Here is an 11,628-nt window from a genome sequence, read left to right as displayed (position 1 = left end):
TCTCTCTTTCCTTTCTCTCTCTCTTCTTCCCACTTCCCAATGAGATGTGAACATCTTTCTCTCCTCAACTCTTAAAGTAATGCCTTTATCTTTCTTGTACTCTTATCATGTTCTAGTCTATACCATAGTTATTTGTGTATGTCAGGTCAGGTACTGAGTTTTATTTCCATTATTTCTTCCCCTACAATACAATATGGCACTTAGTAGACTCAAATCCTTGCATAAATTCTTAGTTAATCAACTTGGGCAAATAGATGAGAGACTCTATCTACTATGGAGTTGTGCCAAAGTTCAGATTTATATTCTGATTTTTGATCAAGCCTCCAGAATGTCCAGTGGAAAGAACATTGGCTCAAGCGTCAGAGGATCTGAGTTAAAATATGACCTCTGGTGCTTACTCCCCGTGTGACCTTGGCCAAATCATTTAACTTTTTTGAGCCTTAGTTTCCCCATTTGCAAAATGAGAGGGTTGGACCACATGGCCAGTGAGATCCTTCCAGATTTGCACTTGGAACTGATACTTACTATGTGCCAGTGGACCTTCTTAGGCATTTGTGTTTGAGGCCCCCAAGAAGGACGCTGGCTGTTGTGTAAAATGCTGGCTCCCGTGGGCCTTTTCTCTCTTGCCATCTTTACAGGCAATGCTGGATACCGACTTCCCCTCTCTGCCAATTTTCCTGCGAGCCTGAGGCTTGGAGAGGAGCCCCCAGAAGAGCAGTGGGAGCATCAAACTGAGGTGCAAATTGCCCGAAAGCTTCAGTGCATAGCAGACCAGTTCCACAGACTCCACATGCAGCGGGTAGGTATCAGCCAATAGAAGCTGAGCTTCAATCGGGTGCCAGGACTGTAAGAACCCTATGCTGCCTCTCTCTCATTTGAAGTTCTCATTCAGACTTGGGACATCCTTCAGTCGGCCTCTGGGACTCTTATTTGACTTGGGATTGCCACAGTTTCTGAGGAATAGTTGGGCCCAGTTGGGGGGAGCGTCTTGAACCCTAGAGATGAAAGTTAAGAAGAGTCTCACCTTGATGCAGAGACAAGAAATATTGAAGGGGGTTATACTGAGGCAGGAACTACAAAAGGGCTGGGCAGCAGCTTGGTCACAATCCCCACCTCCCCATCTCCTCCCCCAGCACTGTCACCCCTGTGGATTGGAGTGGATGCTCACTCCCCACCGCTGGCTCATACATTCAGTGCAGCAGAAGGAAGGTTAACCCAGGCAGTGGGGCTCCAGCATGGGAGGGGGAAGCTGTGGAACCGGTTGTAATTTGACACTTTCCAGCTGGGGAGGCCGCCTGATCTGATGTCTCTGTCTGGGAACCAGGGCCAAGGGACTCAGGAGAAAATAGTACCTCTGAGAATCCCTCCTGGCCTGGGACTTGGGGTGCCCAGTGGCAGCCCAGCCCTGGCACCACCACTGTGGAGCATCGCATGTCAGTGAAGCATGTGGCAGAGTTAGTCAACAAAGGCGGTGGCGGCCGGCTGGCTCGTGCAGGAGGAGCTGTGGAGGGCCCTGGGCTGCACCCTCCCCCCCCAGGGCCTTTCCGAACCGGTCTGCCCAGCCAGAACACTTAACCCTTCCCCCCCTGGCAAACATTTTGGAGTGTTGCCCAGGCAGGGAGAGCTATCTCAGACTGATTCTGTATTAGAGGACACCATGCTGAGTGTGAATTCAAGTCACTTGGAAATCAAGGTAACCAGTCTTTGAGGTACACAATCCTAGCTGGTCTCAGTTAAGTCAGTGGTGGCTGTGTGTTTTCCACCCACCCCACATACTAAAGGAAAATTTGCTTTGGGACACAAGATTAAGTAAGTGATTTCAGATGTCTCAAAGGGAATGACTGACTAGGTATAGACCTGGTCCCTAATCCCACCTCACTTTGGTGTCAGAGCTGAACAGTGGCTATATCTTGGAATATCTTTACTGCATCCACTTGGCAGCAGTAATTTCCCAGGTATAGGTTTGTGTAGGTTTAGATTTGATTAAAATCCAGGGCAAAGGGAGAAAATGAGATAAAAAATGGTGTTGCTAGTGTGGGTCCACGAATACGTTCTGGTTCCCTTGCTGGGCCTTTACTCATGGTGGGGGTAGGTAGGTTGTCTAAGGACAGAAGCAGTGATATGGTATTGGGTAGCAAGAGTAATCCATAGGGGATGGGTGAAGGTTACATCAACAAAGATGGCTTGGAAATCATGGCTCTGACCCTGACCCAGAGTCCCTATCCCCTTGTTTCTATCCCTTAGCCCCAAGAGCTTCCCTTTTGGCTCACACCCTAGGTCCTTGACCTAGTTCCAAGTTGGCCTAATTCTCTCCAGGCCTCCCTTTCCATCCTTACCCTTGTCCCCTAATCTACTGTCTCCATTACTGGATCTTACACAGTGGTTTGGCACAGGGAGGAGCTGTTCAGAACTGTTCCTTCTCTGCAGTCACATTTTTAGAACTGAAGGGAGCTCGGCCACACACTGCCTCCCCTCCTCTGGCTGGAAGGAATTCTCTTGTAGTCTGTGTATCCAACAACTTTCTTGGTCTCCAGTGGTGGGAGCTGTCTGGTCAGTTATTTCTCCAGGGCATTCCTGTTTAACTAGTCTGGTGTGGGATCTGAATGTGAGGTGAAGGCCTCTCACCCCTTCCTAGTGCCTGGCTTGTACTCCTGGCTCCTCTTTTGTCCAGTGGTCTGACTTCTTGGTGCTACATTAACACATTTTCACCTAGGGAGATTTTCCCCTACAAACACACCTAAGAAAAGGTAGTAGGGAATCCTGTCTTCCCAGGACTTGGCTGCAACTAAAATGCTTCTAGCCCCCAATCTTAGTCCCCCAGCTCTGGCTACTAAACAGGAAAAGGTGACACAGGAGTTTAGAGTGGTCCCTTTAAGAGCACAGAATCAACTTCCCAGCCCTACTTAGGCTGTGAGCCAGAGGCGCTCACTATTCAATCTCAGTCTGGGTTGCTGACCTCCCAGGGCCCTGGCCATCTCAGCTGGGGGGAGGGGAACTGGAGTGCAACCTTCCAGGGAAGCAAATATTGAGTGTTCAATGGATGGACCCTGCCTGAACCTTCCCTCCCCCTACCAGTGACTTTGGAGTGATTTTAAATTCTGACTTTCCAACCTGTTTTCTCAGGGCCAATATTTTGTAAAAGCCAGGCTCTGATGTTATTTCTTTTCTCTTTGAAAATTTCCACTAGCATTTATTTCTTCCTTCCCTTCCTCCCAGTTCTAACACCAGGCTCTGCTCCTGCTACTAGTGCCTTCAGGGAAACTACAGGGTCTAATAACCATAAGCAAAATGCCCACAGATATTCTCTCTTTTGGACCTTTAAGAAACTGACATTAGAAGCAAGTCACTTTTTGCATTGGTCCCTTACATTTATTACTGACTGGCATCTCACATCTACAAAGCACTATTGTCTTTAATCCTTGGCCCATTTTTGCTTTCTCTCTTCCCCTCTTTGCAGGCTGGGAAGGTGAAGCCCACAATGGTGAAGGGATTTGGGATCCCACACTTTTGCTTCTTCCCTTGAGTTGTGTTCTTTCTCTCCCTGCTTGGTCTTATGTTCCATTTGCTCCTTCCTAAGGCATGGCCAACATGTAACTTGTGACTTTGGCCAAGGCTTTCTTCCATGGAGGCTGTGTCCAGACTCTGGGACCATATATTTAAGGTTGGAAGGGACTTCTGAGGACTTCTAAGCTACATAAAGTCACACAGGTAGTAAGGGTCAGAGATGGTGTTTGAATGTAAGGCCCTCTAACTCAGGGCCAGTATTTTCCTTTCTAGGTTTTTGTTTTGTTTTTGCTTTTACGAAGGGATTTTGACTTGAAATATGTTGTCAGAATAAATGTACAGATATTTCTTGCAATACCTCTAAGTCGTCCTTTCTCCTGTATCTCTTCTGTCTCTGGGGGTGCAGACTCACCCTTTAGCTCAGTTCCTGAGTGACATCGGTCCTGCTGGGATCATGGCCATGTATGGCATAACTGCCTCATGAGTCTGACTTAGACTCCTGCTCCCCAAAAGCCTGTTTGAAGAAGGAGTCTTCTTTGCTTCTTGGGGCATTGATACTGGACTGACTGCAAGATATGGTCTGGAACCTTGGCTTTAGAATAGTGGGATGCCAAGAGGTTTCCCTCCCTTTTCCAGATACTGTGATACTTAATCCCTAGAGGCTATTGTTACTTCCTCTGTCACTTGATTAATCCTAGCTAAGGTTCCTTCTCACTCTAAATGCCTCATTTTTGGCCCCTGGTGGGATAGCTCAGGGGTTGAGTGATACAATCAGAGCCAAGGGGGAGAGAGGTCCCAGTTTTGTGGTAGGGTCCCTAGGAAGGATGAAGGGAGATCTAACCACTTTCCTCCTACCTCCTCAGATCTTGAGACACTTTCACTCTGCATGTTAGACTGGGTATCTGTTTTATATTCCTACTTTCTCTGTCTTCCCTCAGCTATTCTTTCTGTAAAATCAGGGAAATCTTCCTACTATGGGGAGCTATGGGTCAAGGTCAGAAGGCTAGATGAAGTTAGGGATGGATCTGTAGTATTCATCTACATTAATTATTTATGGAGAGCATGGAGCTCTCAATGTGTCACCAAATGGAGACCCAGTGTGGAAATTAAAACAGAATGTAAACTCCTTAAAGGCAGGGACTACTTAATCTCTCTGATAGCTTTTCAGTTGAAGACTTATTTCTCAACCTGCATTGCCCTCTGGGGACTGTTGCAGTTGTGATGGTGGTCATTTAGGGATGGACACTGAGTTTAGAGACAGAAAATCAAAGTCTGACATGTGCCTGCTAATGGCTTTTTGGGTTTCCAAGGCATTTGGAGGCCGAATGTAGTATTACCTCTTCCTACCTACTTATAAGCCCTATTTGTCCTGCTAATTCCATTGTTTAAACCCAGAAGTGTAGGCTTTGACTCCTTGATGCATCCCTGAATTGATGAAGTATGCAGTGCAATCTCTGAGGTCCAGTGAGGGAACCCAGGGTTTGACTACTCAGGGTTGACCTTCCTGTTCTCTGAGTGCATGTGTTCTTCCTTCTCCAGAAGAGGATAGCAATATTTCCTAGCTACTTCCATAGATGCCTTGCTAGAACTTCCACAGAGAGGAATCCTTGCTTCTTACAACACAAGGGCTAGTTCCTGTGCTCTACTCTACCTTTGCTCCAACACAGCATGGCATGAAGGAGGGCATGCGTGGCTCAACCATCATGCATAGGGCTGATGGTGAATGGGTCTCATGGTCCACCTTAAACCTTGGGACATTTCCTGGAGACCTCATGAAGCTAAGGCACCCTTGGCTTCAGGATGGCTGTCCAAGAAAACTTAAAAGCGGATAGGAATTAGGCACCTAGAAACTATTCTTTGGCTTGTACTGGGGAATTTATTCCACCTTGCCTAATTTGACCTGGAAATACTAAGCATAATCATCATTAGGTTCTTAGAAAATTAATTCTGGATGAAGTTTCACCTGTGCTATAAGCTAAAGCATCATTTGGCCACTTTGATGACAGGCATTTTCTTTTCCAGAGGGAGTTAAAAAATAAATTTAGTTTGAGGCATAGGCCTAGCCTGTAGTTTATATAAGAGGTTAGGCACCTTGGGGGAGAAATTTTGTAGGTGACCAATTGTAGCCTCATATGACTGATGGTGAAAGTTGCCTCTTGCCTCTTAGAAGAGGTGGCAGTCTATGGGTGTGGAATGAAGTATACATTTTCAGGCATGACCAACATTTTGATTTGTTTTTCTTGATTATATTATTTATTGCAAGGGAAGATTCTAAATCAAGGGAGGTGGTAGGGGGCTGTGGGGGAGAGAAGTGGAGAATGACACATTAAAAAAGAAAACGGCATCAATGAAACATTTTTTAAAAGAGAGAGAAGGCCAGCCTAAGTGTTGGCTTATGTGGTGTATTGGACTTATCAGTGACTTTTTTTGCCCAGTGCCTGACTCGTTAGCTTCCTGGCCTTTTAAAACCCTCCTGTTATTGGGTGGTTTTTCTAAACCAAGACTGTGGCTTGCACTGTAGCTTAGCCTCTAAGAGGGGGTGGTCCTGGGCTGGGGGACGGGAAGGACCCAGGGACTGATGAGGAGGCCCTAGGGAGTGAGCCTCTGCCACTGGAGTGGAAAGCCTGCCTGGAGCACTTCAGAGAGGTGGGGTGGGGGGGAGGGTGCTGGGCAGGAGTAGAGGTGGGCAGAGGGGTGGCTGTAGAGAAAGGCTGTGCGTGAGAGGCCGGGCTTCTGGGCCCTGTGTTTGCTCTGTGGCTGGCTCTGTTTATATCGATGGCTATATTTAGCCTCTGAGTCATCTGTGTGGCTGACAAGGGGCCGAGTTCCCCACAGGCTCTGCACCTGACAGCTCCTCCTTCAGTGTTCCAGGAGAAGGGGCCAGTTAGTTTCTCTCCACCGTGGTAGGCGTGTGCGTGTGCCTGTGTGTGTATGTGTTCATGTGCATGTGTGCAGCGTGTGTGTGTGTGTGTGTGTGTGTGTGTGTGTGTGTGTGTTTGTGTGTGTCTAGGGGGGAAGGGTTGGCAGGGATTATACTGATGTATAATGTGGCTTGGATTTTAACCCGTGCTACTTACTGGAGGCCAAAAAAAAATACCCTTACTATTCCCACGATGACCAGAACAAAGTGTATATAGAAGAGATGGGAACTCAAGCCTCCTCTCCTGCTTAGGTGTGCAGTATCCAGGAAGGAAAGCCCCAGGGGGGCAGGAACCAGCTAACCTCAGGGGCCTTTGGGAGGAGCCCAGTCTTACCTCTCCATAGCCTTTTGGATCCAAATAGCACTCTGCCCTCTACCCCCTCATCCCATGGAGTCAGAGGATCCAGGTTCAAATCCCATTCTGATCATTTCCTGGGCATGTCACCTAACTGCTCTGGGCCTCAGTTTCCTTATCTGTAAAATGAAGGAGTTGGGCCAGATGCTCTCTGGGGCCCATTCCAGCTTCAAATCTCTGATCCTGTGAGCTATTACTCCTACCCCTGTATCCTAGGGGAGTCAAATATCACAGTTCTGTGCCAGGCTCCCAAGAGTCTTCTTCACTTCTCCATTTGTAGACCAAAGGGAAGTGAGGCACCGAGGGGGCTTTTAGAGAAGCTGGGCACGGGACTCTATAGCTCTCTCCACCGAGACCCCTACCCCTATAGCTCCATTACCTACCCCAGCAATGTGATAAAGCGACAAGGAGGGGAGGAGGGCCTATCAATCTGGGGGAGAGGAATAGATCCAGACCTTTTTACCTCTCCTCCAGGCTCTTCAGCCCTCCCTTCCTTGGAGCCACCTACCCTAGCCACCAAAGTCAGCCTTTTGGGTTGGGTAAGAAGGGAAGCCCAGCTGCTGCTGGGCATGAGAACGGGCTGTCCTAAGGCTGCCCTCTCCTCCCTGTGAGGCGATTGGTGTTGCCATGGTGGCAAGTGGCTTCCCCTTCCTGTAGGCATAGCCGTCAAAGGACACAACTCTTGGCAAGGTGGGGTTTTTTCTTTCTATTTTGGTGAAAAAACTGAAACGTTGAATTTTAAGAAGTGTCTTCCCTGTCAATCTGTCTTCCCTGGCTGGTCTGTTTCCTGCCTCGGGGTCTGAACCTGTGGGGTTCAGTCTCCCCTAGGACAGTGTATAGAATTCACTCTCTAATCTTGGTACCAGGGAGGAGAGGGGAACAGAATGGGAATAGCTCTAAGGTCTGACTGTCTGGAGGGGGGAGAGGGTGTTTCTCTCACGGGTCTTGTAGCCTGAGGCCCTTTTCAGTAGGATCATAGAGAGCTGAAAGGTCTCTCCAAGGTAATCTAGTCTAACCCTGTCATTTTATAGTTGAGGAAACGGAGGATAATAATGTTATTTGCCCAGAGTCCCACAGGTGATAAGCATTAGAGGCACCAGAACCAGTGCCCTTTCCCATGTTGAGGGAATTTCTCTGCAAAAATGAAGATAAGGCCCATTTTTGCCTTAGACTTAATTTCATCCTTCACTAGTCCACATTTCAGCTAGGTAGAAAGAAAAGAAGAAAGGACATTAATGTTTAAGTGCCTACAATGCAGCTAGTTGGTGCAATGGATAGAGCTCCAGGCCTGGAGTCATGAAGATCTGAGTTCAAATCCAGCTTCAGATGCTTACTAGCTGTGTGACCCTGGGCAAGTCACTTCACCATTTGCCTCAGTTTCCTCATCTGTAAAATGAGCTGGGAAAGAAATGGCAAACCACTCTAGTATCTTTGCCAGTAAAACCCCAAATGGAGTCATGAAGAGTCAGACATGACTGAAAATGACTGACCAATAACAACAACAATAATCCACGTGCCCTGAATAGAATTGAAATGGCCCCTTCCTATCAAGGAGCTCACATTCTATTGTATACCGGAAGAATGGAGAGTCACAGATTTAGAGCTGCTTATAAATGAGGAGACTGAGACCCAGAGAGGTTGAATGACTTTACAAAAGTCACTCATGTCAAAAGCAGCAGATCTGGGATTTTCTTTAAGTCTTTTGAATTGGATTTTCCTCTGACATCTCTCTCACACTGTCATGACTACAGGGACCTTGTCCTCAGGCCTTGGCTAGGTTTCATATAGATAGAGAAAAATAGAATGAGAAGGTATAGACCCATTCCTGAAACATTCACTGGAATTTTCAGAAATGGAATTGTGCTTCCCACTTATTTTCCTCAACCTCAGACATATTTTCTCTCATTTTCTGATTTTATCTCCGTTGGACCATGGTTCCTTCACCGTTTACTGTATTCTTGTCTCCAGTCTCTTTACTGATCAGGAAACAAATTTCCTTAAATGTTATTTTCTATTCTTTGGCAAAAATGGGACAATCTGTTTATCATGTAGTGAAGAAAGAACTAAGATGGGGTGGCAGAAAACTTAAATACTAACGCTTCTAATTAGCTGTGTGATCCTGGACAAGTCTTTCAACCTCCTTGAAACTCTCCAAATTAGAGTTGAAGCTCCCATCCTTTCAAACTTATTGAGTGAATAGGATATATGGAAACAGCTTGTCAAATATGCAGCACTCTATAAATAGACAATATTATGAAATGGAGTGCAGCATCTCATATTTGGAGGGGACCTTGGAGGCCACCTAGCCCAATCTATCATATCCAAACAGCAATCTCTTTTGCAAACTATTTGGTAAGTGGTAAGAGTCCATCTAGTGAGTCTGAATCTGTGGCAGGTTGTACAAGAAGGTCATCTTGATAGCTGGATGCCAAGTACAGGTAAATCTGGCCCTTGTTTGATATTCTCCACTAAAAAGGAGGTGGGGGGTGCGGAGAGGTAGTCAATTGCCTTTCTATGTAGCTCATTCCACTTTTGGTTAATTCTTATCATTAGGAAAATTTTCCTTATATCAAGCCTAAATTTGCCTGTTTGTAACTTCCTTGGAGTGTTCCTGGTCCCACCATCTGGGACTAATCAGGATGTCTTCCAGATGACAGCTGTTCAAATCTTTGAAGACAGCTGTCATGCCCCACCCTCCCTAAACCATATTACATACCTTTCTCCTCTCTCCCAAGTCTTCATCTCTCCAGGTTAATCATTCTCGGTTCCTTCAACTTATCCTGCTCTAATATATAAATATAAATTAATAAATATATACTCTTGACTTCTTTCACCCTCTGGATGTTCTTGGTTTATCAGTGGCCTTCCTAAAAGGCCATGTACAGAAATGACTACAGTACTCCAAATATAGTTCAGTGTGGTGTTTAAAAAGTTTGAGAGGGGCGGCTAGGTGGTGCAGTGAGTAGAGCAGCAGCCCTGAAGTCAGGAGGACCTGAGTTCAAATGTGCCTTCAGACACTTAACACTTATTAGCCTTGTGATCTTGGGCAAGTCACTTAACCCCAAATGCCCTGCCCTCCCCCTCCAAAAAGCAAAAAAAAAAAAAAAAAGACTAAAAAATTTGAGAAATGTAATCTCTGGGTAATTAGTCATTTTATTAATAATGCCAGAATTTTAATAAAAGGTCAGTGGCATTCTCGAATGCCAAAGACAGTCGTGGTGGTGGGCTCACATCTTATATGTCCTTGGAAGAGGAGTATTCCTGAGGGTGGCAATCAACTCTTATTGGCTAATAATTTATGAGAAAATGAATATTATAGTGCGGGGCTGAGAGTGACATCCTTTCACTCTTGGCCAGAGAGAATCCCTATACCCAGACCACCCCCAGCCTTGGGCAATCTAGATGAAAGGATCTATTCCTACCCAAAGCTTGACTGAGTGGAATTCACTTTAGATTAGATTCCTCTTAAGATTGGGTGGGGTTGTAGAGAGAAGAGAGTTAGCTCAATCTTTGGAGACTGAGTTTTTGAAATGAGGATAATAGGAAAAAGGGGGGAACTTTGAATCTCCCCACATCACTGGTTATTAAATAATCATTTCTCTTGCCAGCTAGGACAGAGTATGGTAGGACTTTTTATTTCCCTAATTTAAGTTACCTTCCCTCTGACCATGGAGCCTAAGATCCAATTAACTTTCTAGGCCACCATTTCACATGGTTGACTCATATTGAATGGTTGAGAATCTGGAGAAGGTTTGGAGATGTGAGGGTTTTGCAGTTGATGGTGGGGGACACTTACACTCATGAAACTATCTCTGAACCTAAGAAATAATAATAATAATGGCTGATGTTGCTACTATACTCTAAATTTTACAGTGTATTATACTATACCTTTCCCCTCCACTTTGTTCTGGACCTGTATTTTCATTGGAGGAGAGAATTTCTTTGTGAGGAAGTTGCTTCTAATAATGCAGATCTGCAGCTGTTTTGCAATCTGTAGCCTTAGGGAGGCAGCTTCTTGGCCTCAGAGTTTGGATGGGCAGAGTTCAAATCTCACTTTTGGTACTTACTGACTGGATGACCTTGGGCAAGTCACTGAGTATCCCAGGCAGCTCCCTTACCTACCTTGACTAATCTATTTTGGAATTTCATAGGTTGAATTTTCTTAAAGTGAGCCACACCTGTCTTCCTTCTCCTTCTTTGTATTTCTTTGAGCTAAAAATAAACTTTTGAGTACAATTGGGCCATAAGTGACCATAAAATATATAGAAACTGGTAGAGAGAGGAGAAACAGATCCTGGTGATCAAACTGGGAGCTAAGATCACATATTCCGAGGGCAGGGTATAATTTCCATTCCCTCAGACAGAAGCCTTATAGGTCATGGTAAGGTTTAAATTGTATAATTCAACTTTGTCAGATAAAATGAACCACCATATATTTTTTTTGACTAGTTGGCTTTCCCCATAAGCAATGAACCTATCATATTATAAAACAAAATCATTCTTCTAATACTGTCCTGGCATAGTTTTTGGCCTTGGCTAGAGGTTTCTCCTAGACTATTTCTTTGTATTCTATTCCACAAGGTCTTGATTATTGGGTGCCTTCTTTGTATGCTTGCATGTTTTGGGTCTTGAAAAGAGAGTGAGGAAGAGGAGGCAGCATGTGGGTTATTGGAAAGATCCACCCAGTCAGAAGACCTGAGTTTGAGTCCCCACCTCTTCCGATGAATACTTTTATAACTGAGGAAGTTTTTTAACCTCTCTGAGCATTGGTTTCCTTATTTGTCAAATGAGGATAATAATGCTGATGCAGTTGTTTTTAAGATTGTATGTGTATGGAAGCACTTTGTAA

At 45.4% G+C, this 11,628-nt stretch overlaps 1 protein-coding gene across 4 annotated transcripts in view; it reads left to right on the top strand.

Annotated features, from left to right (window-relative positions):
- Nucleotides 1–11,628, top strand: part of BMF (Bcl2 modifying factor) — a 29,868-nt gene that overhangs the window by 5,160 nt on the left and 13,080 nt on the right. For 2 of the 4 annotated variants that reach the window (XM_069105727.1, XM_069105728.1), the window contains exon 3: nt 639–799. The exons of 1 other annotated variant lie outside the window; for it this stretch is intronic. In XM_069105727.1, coding sequence (XP_068961828.1) covers nt 639–799 — 161 coding nt within the window. The remainder of the gene's footprint in view (nt 1–638; nt 800–11,628) is intronic. One more of the 4 variants, XM_069105729.1, reaches the window with a different exon arrangement.

The sequence above is a fragment of the Petaurus breviceps genome, unplaced genomic scaffold (genome assembly GCF_028583685.1).
Source record: "Petaurus breviceps papuanus isolate PSGF00001 unplaced genomic scaffold, PetGlider_PUasm1.0 77, whole genome shotgun sequence".
Lineage (NCBI taxonomy): Eukaryota > Metazoa > Chordata > Mammalia > Diprotodontia > Petauridae > Petaurus > Petaurus breviceps.
The sequence above is the reverse complement of the archived record's forward strand: the minus strand, read 5'-3'. Positions and strand labels throughout refer to the sequence as shown.